The 18,803-nt window shown below is 36.0% G+C and overlaps 2 protein-coding genes across 4 annotated transcripts in view; one reads left to right on the top strand and one right to left on the bottom strand.

The window, feature by feature from the left end:
• The first annotated feature begins 62 nt into the window (after positions 1 to 62).
• On the top strand, positions 63 to 14,006 carry LOC106877128 (E3 ubiquitin-protein ligase RNF4). Of its 2 annotated transcripts, none has more exons than XM_052975718.1 (12): positions 63 to 820; positions 4,064 to 4,151; positions 4,279 to 4,349; positions 4,978 to 5,002; positions 6,241 to 6,305; positions 6,622 to 6,646; positions 7,332 to 7,399; positions 8,664 to 8,685; positions 9,563 to 9,597; positions 11,297 to 11,346; positions 12,114 to 12,174; positions 13,247 to 14,006. In XM_052975718.1, exons 2-12 carry the CDS (start codon positions 4,103 to 4,105, stop codon positions 13,394 to 13,396), a joined length of 621 nt encoding a protein of 206 aa, XP_052831678.1. In that variant the 5' UTR covers positions 63 to 820; positions 4,064 to 4,102; the 3' UTR covers positions 13,397 to 14,006. The 2 variants fall into 2 exon arrangements, with proteins under 2 accessions (XP_052831678.1, XP_014781410.1); XM_014925924.2 differs by lacking the exon at positions 63 to 820 and adding an exon at positions 1,895 to 2,285.
• A 1,097-nt stretch (positions 14,007 to 15,103) lies between these two features.
• Positions 15,104 to 18,803, bottom strand: part of LOC106877118 (U4/U6.U5 small nuclear ribonucleoprotein 27 kDa protein) — an 8,615-nt gene continuing 4,915 nt past the window's right edge. For both annotated transcript variants that reach the window (XM_014925913.2, XM_014925912.2), the window contains 4 exons: positions 18,341 to 18,405; positions 17,294 to 17,373; positions 16,779 to 16,840; positions 15,104 to 15,427 (listed from right to left, as the gene is read on the bottom strand). In XM_014925913.2, the coding sequence (XP_014781399.1) occupies positions 15,373 to 15,427; positions 16,779 to 16,840; positions 17,294 to 17,373; positions 18,341 to 18,405 (262 nt within the window). In that variant the 3' untranslated portion in view covers positions 15,104 to 15,372. The remainder of the gene's footprint in view (positions 15,428 to 16,778; positions 16,841 to 17,293; positions 17,374 to 18,340; positions 18,406 to 18,803) is intronic.

Raw genomic sequence — 18,803 nt, 5'->3', positions numbered from 1 at the left:
TATATATGTATATATAGTTGAAATTCAGTTACATTTAGCTTCCATTAACTCAAGTCTGTTAACCTAACAATTTCATATAAACCGGTGAACATTTAAAAGGCCAAAAAAGCTGATTTTATAGTTCTTGCACTTTAGTGTTTAAACTGGCCAAAAGCCATTGTATCTAATTCCTCTGTGAAATCTTTTAAAAGAATAAACAAATCATGTTAGTGAATTCTTGTAGCTTTGAGATAATGTGAGGGCTTTTCTTCCAGAAAGCACAGAACTGGGAGAAAAGCAAAATTAACTGAGGAAGTCAACAGAGAAAATTCTGACTTCCATAAAGGGAAAAAAATAAATGGAAGGAAAAAAGTTGGTAAATATTTCAGTGTGAATGCAAACAGCTGTTACATGGTAGCAGGGCATGCTAGAAATAGCTGCCAAATCTTTCCTTTTCTGGAAAAAGAAACCATTTACGCGTGATTTCGATGTCACATTTGTTGAAAGCATGCAAAATAACCTGGAAAAGAAAAAAAAGATCCGCAAAACAAAACTCCCTTGGTGGGAAACTTTGAAGTCCCCATCACCCCTCTCACCTTTCTTCCCCAGAAAAAGTGGCTTGCGGCGGGTTTAGAGGTCAGATGCATTGAATGAACCTGAAAAAAAAAACTGTGGAAAAAAAATATTCTACACCGAGGTATGAAATATTTACTGAAAAAATAAAATCTTGTACCGATTAAACCTGTATTTTAATTAATTCAAATTAATGTGCTTCATCTTGAAAAGTGGCAAGATTTTTGTCGGTTGCCATCTGGGATAATTTTCGTAACAAATCAAACAGGTAAGATGCTTTAAGAATTTCAGTTTTAGTATTTATCCATAATGTTATTGCTTTTACACCTGTTAATTAAATTTACCTGCCCATAAAAATCAAATTTACTCAGCAAGATCAGCTAAAATTACATAACTATAAGCCAGTGGTATATAAAGCATCCACTGACAAAATTTCAAGTCTGTATGTAAAAAATTTACAAGCAAATATTGTGGACACCCCTCTTGAACCTTAATAGGTTTTTTTTTCTTTTCTTACACACATAACATGGCTTCACTCAGTTGGGGGACTACGCATGACATCATCATTCCATGAAATTTGTTTATGGGGAGAAAAATATTGAAAAATATCAATAGATGTGTGAGTGAGAAAGAAATGAGGAGGGAGGTTTTGGGATGTGCTAGAAACAACAGCCAGATCTCCTTTAAATCACAAATTTTCCTCTGAAATGTGAAAGTGCAAGAGAGAGAAGGGTGAGAGAAAGATGATGGTGAAGTGCCAGGGCATATCCTCAAGATACAGGAGAAGAGAATGCAAAATGGGATGGTAAGCAGTGTGTTTTAACAGAAATATGCTAACAAAAGGCTTAACTCTTGCTCCCTCAGTACATCTTTCTGTTAATAGGTATTATGGGTAGTTACAGCTCCCTTCCGTAAATAGCTAGGGATTAGGAAACAATACAATTGACTGATATTTTAATTATTAGTATTCCTTAATTACTGAGTTTAAATCTTCACTTGGGGAAGTCTTTTGCCACTTGAACAAAAGACATCAGCTGTGCCACAATGGTGGTCATATTGATTGATGCCAGTGAAAATTCCTCCACCCCTAAGCACCACCACAATATTCTCGTCACTTGTTGTTCTCTAACCCTTTAGCATTCAGATTCTATCAAATGTAATGTTTATTCATTCACTTAGTTTTGAATTAATCATGTATTATCTTGTAGCTTCAAAATGTTCATGATGTGATTGTTATTTTTAGAATGACATTGTTGGGTAGGTGTGATAGGCTGGAACGGGCTGGTTTGAACATAAAACAAGTTGAATATTTTGGCTGGATAAGAATCTAAGAAGCATTTGTACACTACAAAATGTCTTCTCTACTGAGAACCTCTGGATCTCATCTGCTGATCATATACACATACATATGTATACACACATGAAACGTACACATACACATACATACAAAAACATACAGACACTTACATATTCAAACACACACTCTACTTCACACGCGCACACTATCATAATATACTCATATTTTGAGTCTATTTTTCTTGTTTGTATCACCCCCCCACACACACAGACACAGACACACACACACAGACAATTTTTGCCAGGTATATAAAAGGAACTGACTTCATGCGGGACTTGAACTTCATGACCGGCTTTCGCTCTGGGAACGTTCATTATTAGAGCTGTTTTCACTTCTAACGGACATTTGCAGCAAAAATAACACTTTTGAAAGTCGTGTAAGTATTATATTTCATTATTATAAATCATATTTACTTAGAAATATATTTCATTCGGCAGAATGTTTGCCGAATTCTTTTCAAATGGATTATACAAAAAGTTGTAATGTTCTGGAAATGTCTTGGTATTTCTTTGGATTGAATTATTTGTTTTAACTATTTGAATTATATGTTTCTAATTTTATTGTCTTAGAATAATTTGTTCTGTCAGAAACTTTTCTGGAGCAAAGCAGGTAGGGACAGAGGAAATTAATTGTTTAGTAATTTCTTTTTTTATTAGTTTATTTAAGGGAGAAATTTATAACAGCTCTTGGCACCGAGTGAAATATGTTTGATCATGTTATGTCTGGAATACTTAAAAGTTTTGTGTTTATAATTCCATTCACATCGTGGTTGCTTTATCACTTATATATTGGCATTTTAAGAAGACCTTCTATCTCACTTTGCCAGGTCTTTGTGGAAGGGATCATAATGAATTCCGTGGGTCCACCATCCTTGTATTTATTTACAAATTGCTTTTAGTCTGAAGCTGGGATTAAAATACACACGTTTATTTTGTTGTGTTCTTTGGGACATTCGTTTTAAACTCCCTTCATTCTCAGAAATATAGGAATCTTCGTGTTTACCGGTCCACCTTTACCTTGTTTAGCAATATCTATTATTTTTACTTCTTCTAAAATTCTTATTATTCTTGTAAAGAAGTCCTGCAGTGGTCAGGCATGGACCTTTTTCGGCGTTGTTGTTCGTTTGGGGGTTTCTTTTTGCGAAGATTTTACTTTGTTCTCTCCTCGAATTAGATAAAATAATAAATTCTAGGAATATATTGCTCTATATATGACCAAGAAGAATGGATGTTGACTCTTGCAAAAGGCAACGAAAATTTTGGAAGACAAAATATAAATAATAAACGAGTGGAAATCGAACCAGTGTGTGTATGTTCGATAATAAGGCATTAAGACAGTATAGCTCTCCCCCCAGACACAGCATAATGGTAAATTTTGTTTTGTAGTATTTCTGTCCGTTTACACATGTAATCACCCTCATTTCGAATATTTGTGGGTTTCGGGTATTACAAACTTGAGAAACACCACTCAATACGGTAATTTTTCAGATTAACACCCGCACGATTTTCACTAGGGTCAGGGTTAGGGTTTTAGGGTTAAGTTTAGGGTTTTAGGGTTATGGTGGGATGCTGTGTTGGAGAGGACCTGTCTATCTCATACAAGCATGGGAAAAGGGATGTAAAACTGATAAGCGATAGCATTGCAAGAAATAAATGTTCTTTGCAAGTTTTGTCTAAAATAAGTTCAAAGTCAGGTGTTGGGTTGAATAACCCTTTTCTTCTCACATTCCTATGTTTGTTCCAATTAATTTTTAAGAAAAAGAATTTAAGCTGGTGTTTGCAACAAATTAACATGAAATTTTGATAAAAGATTTTTAAATTCAGGTCACTTTAAACTAAGAAGATTTTATTGTAGAAACAATGGCAGCTTTGGATGAGTTTGTATGAAAAGAGTTATCAATTCTATGTTTATCACTTAGAAGTTTGTGACATTATGCCAGGAATTATTTACCTCTTTAGCATTTAAACTGACCATATCTAGCCAAAATATTCTAAATATTTTTTGTTCAAACTCCACAATGACATTGTAGAAATTAAGTTACATCACCAAATTCTCAAAGCTGGGGCATAATGCAGGGTTAATTTAAAACAATAAATAAGCATTAAATTTGACCAAGTAATCTGTATGTCAAAAGGTTATTTTCTTCTTATTCAGAGAGCCATTGACTCATCAACTTAGGCAGTTCTTCATACAATGCCAAACTTTGGTTCAAGATATACAGCTAACAGAATGGAATCTACATGTAAGTATCTCTTAAAAGGAGGACATTTTGAATATGCATTGCTTATCTGTTCAGCTTCAAGATTTAAACTCTGTCTCTTGTCCTCCATGAAAAAACTACTCTTGCATAACATCTTTGCGTATTGCAGATATTTATGATCTAAGCGATGATGATGCTTTGATGTCCGCTACTACAACCAATCATTCAACAATGATCTGTGTAAGTAAACTGAAGCTTTTGTTGTGTGTGACGATATGCAACTTCAATCATTTCAAGATTATTTTGTATCTTGAACCAAATTCTTCTATGCAAATTTCCCTTTTTGTACCTTTAAGTTTAACGCACACACTTTTCTTTCAGTTTCTGCCTACTAAATCTACTCACAAGGCTTTGGTCAGCCTGGGGCTATATTAGAAGACACCTCTCCAAAGTAGGACTGATCCTAAAACAACGTGGTTGGGAAGCAAACTTCTTAACAATGTCTGCATAGAATTTTCTTTTTTTTTTTTTTTTGTTATTTAAAAATAACTTGCACTGGATTCTTAGTTTTGTATTGGCTTCTTTTGCCAAACTGCTAAGTTACAGGTACATAAACACACCAACACTGGTTGTAGAATGGTGGTGCAGGACAGAGACAGACAGACAGACACATACACGTATATATACATGGTGGGCTACTTTCAGTTTGTCAACCAAATCCACTCAGAACCATGTGGTTAGGAAGCAAGCTTCTTACCACACAACCACACCGACATAAAATTACAGACACCATCTTCAATTTTCCTTTATTCTTTTCATGTTTGTTTTCCTTCTTACATTAAATATGTTTTACAATTTCTCATTTCAGGATTCCCTGTCACAACCTACAGCAGGTAAATTTTACTGCTTTAGTTATCAAAATATCTTAATCAGTGCATCTCAAACCAGGGTCCATATGGCCCCTGGGGTTCCACAGAAGATTTTGTTGCTAAAATTTATGTGCAGTACAGGTTATACTTCTACAGTGCATAAAATATTTCAAATTTTTTTTTTACACAATTCCTAATAATAGCTAATTATCAAAATGTGAGAAGCGGACAAATCAAAAACCCCTTCAGGTAGATGGCCCTGCTCCACCTGTAGAAAAGGCATAGTTAGAAACTCCATAAGATGTACCTGGTGTACGCTATGGACACATAAGAGGTGTAGCAATATCAAAGGATGGTTAATTAGGAAGATAGTTTTTGTGTGTGGCAGATGCACTGGGGCAATAAACACTGAAGATGTACAGAAAACTGATTCCATCACATGCTAAGGGAAAAAACTTGAAGTAGTTGTTAGCTTCCGTTACCTAGGTGACCAAGTCAGTAGCAGGGACGGATGCTCTGAGAGCGTAGCTGCTAGAATAAGAGAATAGGCTGGGCAATAATACCCTTCCTAATGCCGACCACTCTACAAAGTGTATTGAGTACTTTCTATGTGACACCAGCACCCACACCAATGCTTTTTATGTGGCACCTTGGTTTTCGGATCTCAATTCTGTTGCAGTGGACAGGTCTTCTCGAATATAGCAATGCACCACATATCTCAGTCCTCTCTGTCATCTTCTTCATAAAATTCAGTGTCTTGAGATTGGACTTCAATACTTCATTCCATGTCTTCCTTGTCTCCCTCTTCCACAACTTCCCTATGAGGCGCCTGTGCCAGTGAGTGACGCCTATGAGGTGCTTGTGCCAGTGAGTGACACCTATGAGGCACTTGTGCCAGTGAGTGATGCCGGCACTTGGATGCCAAGCTCTGTCAAGAGAGCAACTGTAATGCATCCGTAGGAGTGGTGGTCATATTTGTGTGATCAGCTCGTGATAGATTCACTGTGACCCCCAAGCTCCCAATTCAAGTCCGTAATAATGAAAATTGGATGGAGTCATGGGAATCCATGAAAGCAGCGAAAAAAGACTGGCAAAAAGTTACAAATTCATTGGCCTAAGTGCTTCTTACCAATTCCATCAAATGTTCGCTCTCATGCATCGACAATTGTTGATGCAGGTCATCACTGTGACATTGTCTCTCTCACCTCTCCACATAAATCTATTAAGGCTTTTTTTTATATTCTCTTTTTTTTCTATTGAAGGTAACATTCATGACATGAGCTGCTTTATTTCTGATGTAGTCAGTGCTGAACCTATTACAATATGTGTAAGTATACAGATGTTCTTTTTGTACAAAGTGTACTAAGTGCTTTTTTTGTGCCACCGACACTAGTGAGCTTGCGAGTCTATGAAAAGCAAGGGTTGGGGGCTTTTTGCTAGCAGATGAGAGGGTTAAGATATGAAAGAAGTGGGTGGGGCCTAGCAGGTTCTTGTTATAGGGTTAAGGTTAGATGACTATTTACATTTAGGTGAGAGAACTGAAATCAATTGTAGCTGCTCCAGTCTAATGTAGGTGATGTTCATCTTCGTTTAACTCAATATGTTGCTGGTGACATTTATTTCTCTACAATTTCTCATTTCAGGACAATCCAAGAAGAATTGCAAGAGGTAAATTGTTTTTTCATAATTTTTAAACATTTTTATTCTCACTTTTTATTTTATTTTATTAAAAAAAAACAACAACTTATATACATAGGTGCAGGTGTGACCGTGTGGTAAGAAGTTTGCTTCTTACCACACGGTAAGAAGGCGGAGAGCTGGCAGAATCGTTAGCACGCCGGGCGAAATGCTCAGCGGTATTTCGTCTGCCGTTACGTTCTGAGTTCAAATTCCGCCGAGGCAGAATTTGAACTTTCATCCTTTTGGGGTCGATAAATTAAGTACCAGTTACGCATTGGGGATCGATGTAATTGACTTAATCCCTTTGTCTGTCCTTGTTTGTCCCCTCTATGTTTAGCTCCTTGTGGTCAATAAAGAAATAAGAAGTTTGCTTCCCAACTACATGGTTCTGGGTTCAGTCCCACTGCATGACACCTTGGGCTGGCCAAAGCCTTGTGATTGCATGGCCGCAATCTAGTGACTGAAACAAATAAAAGACAAGGGGCCTCACTTTTAAAAAAGACGATTGCAAGTCTTCACTTCTATATTTTTTCAGAAAGTCATCTCAGTGTATTTTCTTTCATTATTTGTTTCATTATGTAATTGACTTGTCCCCTCCCCCTAAATTGCTGGCCTTGTGTCAGAATTTGAAACCAATATTTGTTCGTAATTTTCCTTGTTTATACTGTTTCAGATGCTGTATATACACACAGAACAGCTGGAACGAAAAGATTACGGAAACAAAATCGTTTGAAAAGTAATGTAAGTAAACAAAGTTTGTTTAATTCACCCATATAATCTGAAATGTCCATAAGATACTTTGTCCATCTTCGGAAATATCTTGGATGGAGTGGATAGTTGCGGTTGAAATTTTAATCCTGATTCTTGTTTTTTGAATGAAGCATTTTATATTTCACTATTCCTTACACTCAATGAAAATTAAAATATACGTATATATATCATCGGCTTTATCTTGTATCTGAGAATTTAGTTTCTTTGTTGAACGCTTCCTTTAAGATGATAACGTTGATGACTCTGTAGACCAATTCTTGCATAGAAAAGTCAATGGCATTTGCTGCATGACAATGTTGGTGGAGGACGAGGTTGATTTTTGTCAAGCTTTTCTCTCCTGGTAGCTTGTACCACACTTTTGCTAATTGTTTCAGGTGCCTGTATAATCACTAGCAGATGGAGACACTCACTTATGGAAGTTATATAAGCACATATTTAAGAATAAAAACATTAACTCACTCCTACTGTTTTATAGGGCAGAGAAAAGCAGGTCAGCCTTGATTGATCAGACTCCTATGATCAGAGGCATTCTACATGTGGCCATCTAGTCTTTTCTGTCATAGCTTTTCTCAGACTGCATTATCCAGTATGTTCACCGTTGTCTTATTTAAAAGATAGTAGGTTGTCATTGATATATCTAGCTATTTCTAACTAATCAAATGATAATATAGAGGCTCTTGCAATGGTTTGTTTGGAAGTTAGCATTGCAGCCATGATGTGCAACAGACTAGACTTCATGGCAGATCTAGCTTTGATTTCTGTCATATTGTTATCAATCAGCTTTCTATGACTGAGTGGATTGGGTACATTTTTTGGTTATTTTCATGGCACCAGCATCACTGAGGAAATCATCTAACTCACAAGACTAAAGAGTTCTTGGTATCTATTTTTCTACTGATGGCCATAAACAGTTGATTCGAAAGGGCAGTGAACAACCAACTGGGAGGGTATTGGGGAATTATCTGCTGTCATTGGTCTGTCCTTGTAACAAGACATTTGGCTTTCAATTTACAATCCATCAAATTTTAGGGGAAGGTTTTGAATTAGATAACTTTAAAACACAAAGCATATATCATAGAGCCAGGACTGATCTCAGTCTGGTTGATATCAAAAGGATTAAACTAGAAAGAAAACCAACAACTATTTGAAGTGTTTATGTGGTAATAAAGTTCTAAATTAACTTTGGCTAATTTCTTTTGTGCTTATTTGTATTTATTTATTTATTTCCTTTCAGAATATTGGCAATTCAGCAAGTGGTAAGAAAACTTCTTTAACTATCAAATTGGATTGTTTATATTTTAATGACATTTTAATGTTTTCATTCAACATCAAATATTTTCCAGTTTTTGCCATTTCTGACTTTTGCATATCTTTTTTTTTCTTTTTCCTTTTGCTCTTTTGGAGCAACTTTGGTTATCATTATTTAACATATCTCTCTCTCTCTCTCTCTCTTTCTCTCTCTCCACACACTAGAAACAGCATTGGTTTAAAATGAAAATGTGTATAACATTTGTAATGTACCTACAAATTCTCTGAAACAAAATTATGGTTTGCACCATTCTATGCTTCAACAGACATAAGTTTCATGCAGATACACATCATTCTCAAAACATATGTATCTTGTGTATGTATATATAATCATAAAATATATATATTAGTCTCAAATATATATATATATATATATATAGGTGCAGGAGTGGCTGTGTGGTAAGTAGCTTGCTTACCAAACCACATGGTTCCGGGTTCTGTCTCACTGCACGGCACTTTGGGCAACTGTCTTCTACTATAGCCTCGGGCCAACCAAAGCCTTCTCAGTGGATTTGGTAGATGGTAACTGAAAGAAGCCCATCATATATATATGTGTGTGTTTGTCCCCCCCAACATCTCTTGACAACCAATGCCGGTGTGTTTATGTTCCCGTAACTTAGCAGCTCGGCAAAAAAGACCGTTAGAATAAGTTCTAGGCTTACAAAGAAAAAGTCCTGGGGTCAATTAACTCAGGCAGCGCTCCAGCACGACTGCAGTCAAATTATGAAACCAGTAAAAGAATGAGAGAGAGGGGGAGGGGGAGAGGGAGAGGGATGTGAAATATATATTGTTTTAAAATTTTCTTTTTTTTTTCCTCTTTTCCAGATCCTATATTGATTCCTGATGAACCCATAATCGAGGTTAATCAATTATTTTATTTTTTATCTACTGTGTTTCCACCAAACATTATTGACAATTATAAAAAAACAACACAAAAATGGCATATTACCATAAAATGTTTTCCATATTAGTTTTGTCTGTTACTCTGCCATGGTACTAACATGTAATTTCTGTGTGAATATTCTGGGAGTCAAGTTGAAAGTAGTGTGTGTGTCTGTGTGTGTTGCAAATACCAAAAGCTAAAACATTACTCACATCTGTAATGTGTTGGTAAATGAATTTTTATTAATCAATTCAGTGAATCTCGTCCACTTTTTACCTTTGAGCCCCTTTCATTCCTATTTTTCTTGGATACCCCCCCCCCCTATCCTTTTGATGTTTTAAAAATCTTATTTTTTATTATTAAATATTAAGAATTGTGTAAAACAAATTGTTACAATATTTTGTGTATTGTAGAAGTATAAATTAGTTATTAATTTTCTTGTGATGTGATCATGGGAAGATCTGACATTAAGGCAAAGTTTCCAGCTGGTTTCCTTGAACATTTCATAAGTCACGATGAGTGTTGGCGTCATCACTTCGAGCCATAGACTGAGACAATTGAAGCAGTGGAAACAACCAAGGTTATTTCATCTGCAAGGAAGGTGATGGCCTCAGTTTTTTGGGATGCAAAAGGCTTTGTGTCTATTGACTACCTTCAAAAGGGTTACACCATCAATGGAGGTTACTATGCCAACAGGATGAGGCAGTTACAGGAGGTTGTCAAGAGCAACAATCACTCAGGTAAACTGATGAGAGGGATCTTGTTTCATCAGGATAACGCTCCAGCATACAAGTTCTTGCTTTCAATGGCTGCTGTGTCTTTGAACTGGTTGATCATCCTCCTTATTTTAGGGATTTGGCTCTGTCTGGCTATCATCTGTTTCCCCAACGTGAAAAACCATTTGGCTGGGAACCAGTATCACAGTGATGATGATGATGTCAGATCTGCTGTCGATGGCATTTTGGACCAGCAGGATGAAAACTTGTTCACCAATGGGATCTAAGCACTGCAACATGGATGAAAGAAGTGTGTGGATCACAAAGGGAACTATGTTGAAAAATGAACATCATTTGGTCACATTTCATGAAGGGATCTTGGTCAGCCTATAAACTTTTCAGCTGACCCTCATATGTAGAAATATTTGCTTAGGAAAAATTTTCAATCTTTGGAGTAGGTGTTGCTGTGTGTAAGATGTTTGCTTCCCAGTCCCAACATTAGCACCTTGGGCAAATGTTTTTTTCTATAACCTTGGAAGCCTTGTGAGTGGATTTGGTAGATGGAAACTGAAAGAAGCCCATCATATGATGTGCGTGTGTTACCGTCTCCTTGCCTTGACTTCATTGTAAATGAAAGTCATCATCCTGCAACTGGTGTCCTTTGTTTTCAGTCTTCTGTTATAACATGTTTGATCATGGGAGATATTACCTTACTTACAGCATCTGGCTGTAGAAAATCTGCCTCAACAAATTCCATCAGACCCATACTAGCATGGAAAAGTGGACATTAAATGATGATGGAACATAGATCTGTGTTTAATTTAGAAAAATGAGAATCATTGGTGTAAATTAACAAATTTTTCTCAATTATTTTTTCACACAATTCACTATAATAGAAAACAAATACTTCAATATTTTTATTGAATTCTAATTTTTCTTTTCTAAATTCTATTTTTACAGAGCCGTTCATTTAGAAAAAATGTGCCGTCTACATCAGAAACTGAATCAGAGTAGGTTTTCAAAAATATCTGCCTTTTGTTTTTTTCTAATCTATTTTAATGAAGAAGGTACAGAATGGGCAAATGGTTAAGTTTCGTGACCACAAAGTCTCAGGTTGGATATTACTGTGTGGCATTTTGGGCAGATGTCATTTCCTAAAGCCTCTTGTTGGCCCATATCTTGGAAGTAAGATCGGGTAGATGGAAACTGTGTGTAAGCCTGAACTTGTAATATGTAAGATTGTACTTGTAATACAAAATATGTCCAACTGATTTTATCTGTGAATTACTTTAAGGGTACTCATGTCTGTAGAATGCTCGGCTATGTACATATTAATTCAGAAAGTAATTCAGTTGAACAGCTGAATCCTTATTGACAAACAACAAAGATACGTGGTTATTCATGGTGAAGAAGATACCCATTTGTATGTCTTGCTCATTTCCCCATGTAGCATGTGGTTGAGTGTGCAGTAAAGAATGTTGCACATCTGCTATTAAATGTTCCCTGTAAACGAAAACCAGGGCCAAAACTGGAGTGTGAGGCTTCTTGCTCCAAGTCTACAATAGCCCTTCCTTTTGAGTTTTATCTAATCCTGCTAATTATATCTGGTAGTTAGATTGAGCCTGCTGAAAAAGACATAGCTATGAATAGAGCTTACAAACCAGAAATCTTTCAAATAAATAATTTTATATCATATTAGTTTCAGGTGCAAATTTTGCCTTTGTAGTTTTCAAATCATAAATGATTCCAGAATTTTCCATTTTGTCTTTATTTGTAGATCACACAGAACATCCCCAGCATCTCAGATCTGTCCATTGTGTTTGGAGACATTTGAAAATGTAATTATTATTTTCATTATACTTTTAGGACAGTAAATTAGTTGAATTGTTAGCCTTGAGCACTCTGTCCTCCAGCCATCTCCTCTGCCTACTATTCCTAGGAGGATCATGGAGGTAGAGCCCTCACAGGGTCCTCTCAGACACAACCATCATTAGACTTTCTGGCTGGATTCTCAAGGGTGACCAACCGAGGCTATGGATATTATCCAACCATCTCAATCTTGGTCTACCTTTTAGGTCTTCCTGCCATTTGGCTCAGCTTGAAGAATCTGTCTTTTAATTCTTTCCTGCAACATTCTAATCACATGTCCATAGGACCAGATCTGTGACCTCTCTGCTTGATCTGGAGAGATTCTCTGAGCTATAGACCCTGTTCTAAGTTTAAACACCCACTGTGATAACTGCCTTTCATCCACCTGGTGGGTTCAATAAATCAAAGTACCAGGTACAAGTACTAAGGTCAATTTAAGTGACTAACCCTGCCACTTTCCATTTCTAGACCTTATGATGCATGACAGAAGCCATAGTAATTAAGGAAATATTAACTAAGATGAAGGGTATTGTCTATGTTGTCCCAGTCTTGAGAGATTGATGGAGTTAGTGTCTGTGGGGCCAAGAGATGAATCACGGAGAGGGAGGTGGCTGTTATGTGTTTACTAAGTTGGAACAGCTGTCTTGTGACTGTGCCAGTCCAGCTTGCTGGAGGAAACGTTAGTATTTCACATAAAGGTTAGTAACTGAAGTATTTCCTGGCCCTAAAAAGTAAGTTAGGTGTATGGTAGGACAAGTCTGTGTTGTCTCCCTGAAATTTCGACAGATTGCTGTGGTTTGGCATTCTTAGTAAGTGTTGATCTTTTAATATTTTTTTTTTTTTTCCTGTTCCCATGTTAACTTTAAAGATTAAGAATGTTAGGGATTTAAAGCTAGATTTCAAACTTCATAAGAAACTTATCTTCTTTCTACACTTTATTAATAACAGCAGAGATTGTTTTATCTACATAGTTTTTTTGTTGTTTTTTTAATGTCTCTTCCTTTTTATTTAATGAATGTTTTGTTTTTGTTGATGTTGCAGATCCGGAGTAAAAATATAAAATTTAGAGCCACATTATGTGGTCATATATTTTGTGAAATGTGTCTGGCAAAATGTCCCACTTTAAACTATAAATGTCCTGTGTGCCGTAAACCAGTAAAACCAAAGCAACTTATACATTTATTTCTGTGAACACTGCAATAAGTTTTTTTTCTTCTTTCGTCATCAATGGTCTTTAGAACAAATTGAAAAATGCTAATAATCTGAGCGGGATGGGGGATCAAATAAAACTTGCATGTACAAACCATAACATTTACACTCAATTTGATTCCAGAATATCATTTTTTTAGTGAATTCCATCAGCAGGAATACTGCATTGTATTGTTATTTTATGTTTAAATCATAATTTGAATATTAGAAACGGGTTTTAAATACAAGAATATTTAAAATAAATTTGTATATATAAACATTTGTCTAATATTTACTTAGATTTGATACGTTTTCATTTGAAATGAAATTCTTGCCTTTTAATCATGATTGTGATCCACTCCACTTCACTCCATCACTGCCAATCATAAACTTTCGCCATTTCTTTTTATACCCCCCCCCTCTCATTTAAATAAACTTTGATTCACATAAGTGACAACTTTTTAAGAGACATTTCTTCCCTTTTACTTGAAATAATGGGAAAGTTGAGCTTTCTCAGCTAATTCCCATATTAATACTCACAGGAGAGACCTCAAGTTGTGGTGGAGGTTTTGTATTTTAAATATGCTAAATTGAATTAAATTATTTCCTCAATTATGTTTGCTTATTATTCTTTTGGTTTCTTTGAGAATATAGATCAGCAGTTCCCAAGCAGGGTCCACAAATTTTTTTCTTTGTGGGGTGGGGTGGGGGGTCCCATGCAACAAAATAGTAAATTAAGGATAAGATTTTGCTTTAGATGTATGTTGTAGGTTTTGCAAGAAACAACTAGGTTTCTTTCTCTAACATTTTTCATGGTTTAACCCACACAAGTTAATGTGAAAAAGGATATTTTGAAAGTTTCTTTAAAACTAGTTATTTAAACATTAAATAGCTATGGGAGGGGTCCACCAGAATAAGTCAGCAATCAAAGGGGTCCATACGTAAAAATATAAGACAATCCATCCATTTTACTCTATCCCTGATTCCTTGAAGGGTCATGGGAGTTGACTCCACAGGCGCCTCCTGTCAGAAGCAACTGTCATAAGACTGTCCAGCCATCTTGTTCTTGGTCAACCCTTAGGTGTGTGTCAGTTTGGCTGGAAGGGACCTGTCTTGCAATTCTTCCTCTGCCATTCTAATTGTATGTCCATATCACCAGAGCTGTGACCTTTCTTCAATGTAGATAAGTGATCAATAATATTAAATATGCCAACTTCTTTTTGTATGTCCCTGTCATGTGTCACACTTACTTCAACGGATGAAGAAGTGAGTGACAAAGCAAAAGAGAAGAGAGAGAGAGAGAGAGAGTGAAAGAGACAGTGAGTAGTGACAGCATTGGTTTTGTGTTTTTAGATGTTTCAAAGAGGAAGAGAGAGTGAGTGGTGATGGGGTTTGTTTATCACATCGAAAGAAAAGTTGATATCTAGATACATAGACACATTGTTAACGTCTGTTTTTCATGCTGGCATGGGTTAGATGGTTTGACAGGAACTGGCTCCTAGCACCACTGAGGTTTGTTTTGGTATGGTTTTTACAGCTTGAAAGTGAACCTCTTAACTGTTTTCTGGCAAATGCTTCTGTGTGGGATTAGATTTCCTTTCGATGAAACTTTTATTAATTTTACAAACACAGTGAGATACGCAGATTGGCAGATTTAATTTGAAAACTCATCTTGAAGATAATTAAATAAATACTCCAGAAAGAAGCATATCATTAAACTCCTAAGTAATTTTATTTAAGATATAATATTAAACTTTAAAAAATGAAACATTGAAGGAGTGGATTTAAGAAGAGAAAAAGAAGTGTAGAAAAGGTAATTTTATGAACAAAAATACATATGCACATTATGGAGATGAGGTGTCAATTAAGTTAGACTCATGGAGATGGTATTTTTTTGATGTAGCTCACTGGTATTCTGGTAGGTCACTGATGTTCTATGATTTGATAGAACAGGATTCCACAGTGAAGCAAACACACAATTAAGCAATAAAGTCTAAAGGTCTGTTAAATCCGCCTCGTCTGTTCATGTATTGCCTGGACAGAAGAGAAGAAGAAATTGTTATATACATCATTGCCTATATGAAAATGAAATATGTATATACACATCATTGCTAGATAGAAGAGAAGATTATTACTTGTCTTGGGACAAGAATGAATACATGAGATAATATAATTCCATGTGCTCCCACCTACAAAGGATGAGAACATCATGGATGGAATGCCTGTCAACATAGTTTTATTTGATCAGAATTCACCTGGACATGTTAAACATCAAAGTAATAGACTTTACCTTTCATTGTTCCAAGGATGATCACCAATAGCAATTTAAATAGCATCTGAATTTCTAGGATGAAGAAGCATCATTATTATTATGATATATGTTCAGACAAGTGTCCTCATATCTGTCATTACAGATACAGCTTTACGGCCCTCTTCTACCCTCTGGCCTCCTTCACATCTCTTATATTTGCATTATTCAACAATGAAGATTCAGTTGTTCAACTCGATTGTCTGCTCCTCAATTAGCATTGTAAGTGGCCAAGCATTTCACAGACGTATATTTTATATGTAATTTTCAGGCAGAAATCAACGTGACATTAAGCGTGTGAAACGGCCGAACCTTTTGAATTATAGGTACAATTTTTATAAAAGCTGTATGGGCTTTTACAAAATTTCCGCCTACCTAATTTCATTACAAGGTATTGGTTGACCTAAGGCTATAGAAAATGATATTTGCTCAAGATGTTATGAAGTGGGATTGAACCTGGGATTTCGTGATTGTGAAGCGAACTTTTCAACACCTTAGCCATGCTGCACCTATTTGACCATCTCCTATATCTCTTTCACGCCTTTTATTTTTTTTTATCTTTCATTTTTTACTTGATTCAGTTTCTAGATGGTGGCCATGCTGGGGTCCCGCCTTGAAGAATTTCAGTTGAATGAACCAACCCCAGTATATTTTATTTTTTAAGCCTGGTACTTGTTCTATCAATATCTTTTGCTGAACTACTAAGTTACAAGGGTGTAAACACATCAATACCAGTTGTCCAGCAGTGGTGAAGGACTAACACAAATACAAACACACCACACACATATGTATATACATACATGCAACAAGCTTCTTTCATTTTCCATCTATCAAATCTACTCACAAGGCTTTGGTTGGCCTGAGGCGATATAGTAGAAAACACTTGCCCAAGGTGCCATGCAGAGGGACTGAACCTGGAACCATATGGTTTGGAAGAAAACTTCTTACCACATTGTCATACCTTGAAAAACTTATAGAAGATACTCAGCTTCATTAAAAATCAATTAAATTTCAGATGTCCCCGCCCCCACTCCTACATCTAAAACCTCAAGAGCAAAAGAATAAAAATTTACGCACCTGTATTTTCTTTTGTGGACAATATTTGCTACATATATTGGTTTCTTATTTACTGGTTTTTCCTAGAGAAAATGAATAAATTAATAAGTGATAAATTTTTAAGAGATAATAATAAAACTAAAAATCAATTAATTTGAGAAAATCTGATGTGAATACATTATCTTGGAGATAATACATGATACACAAGAAAGCAGCATATCTTAATTATCTCATTTCATTCATTAACACATGTTACTTGCTGCTATGAAGACACAATATCTCTAAAATTGAGTACACCGTTTCCTTATCAATGTGACATTACATTCATTACCATACATAGATAGCCCCATCACACACATAATATATAGTAGACCCAGACCCTGAATTTACGAGTTTTATTTTATAATAAATATAAAAAGGCTAAACAGCCATCTTGTGTGTGTGGCGCCAGCATTGTGCTTTTTACATGGTGTTATATTGTTAGATTTTTAGACTATGGATATTCAAATTCTTCAACAATAGCAAGTTAAACTTACTTTGGTTGTATCAAACTGTAAAAATCCCATCACTCGAAACATTTCTTTCTCTTCGTCAGTCTTGTCCGTCAACTGTGAAGCTGAAAATAGAAATAGCAGAATTTTTTGAAGAGAATATCAGAAAATTTAGCACTAATTGAATTATAGATTCCTAGTTAAGTTATACGATGATGAGTGAGTGAGTTGATACAGCTACAGGAGAATGAAGCAGAGGGCAGTGGCAAATAGTGAATGAGTCCAATCTTGGAACCATATTCTTCACTGTGAGGAAAGTGAATAACTGGCAATTCTAGAGCCATTACATTATGTAACAAAATTTTTATTTTTGGTTAGTAAGTATTATTTCCTATTTGCTTCTAGAAATCAATGGAAATCCCTACTATTCCCTTCAAACTTTGCTTTTGTCACCTGGGCATCAATGTTTTGAAATTGACCTATTTTCCATTACATTTCAGACACATTCAGTACTGAGTTGCTGAAGCAGAAATATCGTTATAGCAAATATTCTGCTCAATATCACAGATTTGCTTGAGCATGTCCCTCAGTGGCTGACAATATGTGCATCTCTGAACATTAGCAGGAGAAGTGGGGGAGCATGATAGCCATGTGCTGAGAAGGATTCTTTGGGGTTTGAATAAATGTAACAAAAGTAAAAATTCGAAGGAGATATTAGTAATTTTTCATACTTTCTAGGGGTCAGCAAATAGGAAATAATAGTTGCTACCCAAGGACAAAAATCGTATTACACAGTGTTATGAGCAAGCAAAGTTGTATGAAAAAAGCACACAGGACACACTATAAAGATATTGACATGAAGGAGGCCCATCCAGCTATTGAAACCAAAGCAGACACTAAAGCATGATGCAGTCCTTAGACCCATTGGATCCTTGCCAAAACACATTCAGCACATTCAACACGCATGTTCCATGGACACGGATGTTGAATGCCACTACTGCTGATGATACTTAATGTCAAGAAAGGATTAAAATGGAAGCAAAATAAAACGAGATATAAAAAAAAACAACAACCAGTAGAAATTGAACTTACTGTCATGTGGTTTCTCTTCCATAATAAACTGTACTTCTTCATCACTGTCGTCACTACGCACCATGCTACAAACAGAGAAGATTTTCATATTTGTTAGATGTTGTAATTGTTTATAGGTTGGGGAACTGGCCTATTATGCAATGCCATTTTATACCATTAGCACACCTCTCTCTCTCTCGTATATATACAGGGTGCAGTAAATAAACTGACTGTGTCATGGTGCTGTTTTTCTCACAGATGGTGCCCAGCTGACCCTACTATACTGTGTAGTTGACAAAATCAAGAACAATGCACATGCATGAAATTAAAAATATAAAATGGCAAAGATTTACCCATCGCACCCTGTGTGTGTGTGTGTGTGTGTGTATGTATGTAAGATCGTTGCCAGTGCCCCTGGACTGGTTCTTGTGCGGGTGGCACATGAGATGCACCATTTTGAGCGTGGCCGTTGCCAGTACCGCCT

The sequence above is a fragment of the Octopus bimaculoides genome, chromosome 22 (genome assembly GCF_001194135.2).
Source record: "Octopus bimaculoides isolate UCB-OBI-ISO-001 chromosome 22, ASM119413v2, whole genome shotgun sequence".
NCBI classification, from domain to species: Eukaryota; Metazoa; Mollusca; class Cephalopoda; order Octopoda; family Octopodidae; genus Octopus; species Octopus bimaculoides.
This window is presented reverse-complemented; position numbering and strand designations above follow the sequence as displayed.

What these genes read in the sequence shown, in the direction of transcription:
- LOC106877128 (XM_052975718.1), top strand. Translation starts at nt 4,103, where the DNA reads ATGCCAAACTTTGGTTCAAGATATACAGCTAACAGAATGGAATCTACA. An exon ending in ATCATTCAACAATGATCTGT is followed by an intron (nt 4,350 to 4,977) that starts GTAAGTAAACTG and finishes TTCTCATTTCAG; the next exon opens with GATTCCCTGTCACAACCTAC. An exon ending in TATTGGCAATTCAGCAAGTG is followed by an intron (nt 8,686 to 9,562) that starts GTAAGAAAACTT and finishes CCTCTTTTCCAG; the next exon opens with ATCCTATATTGATTCCTGAT.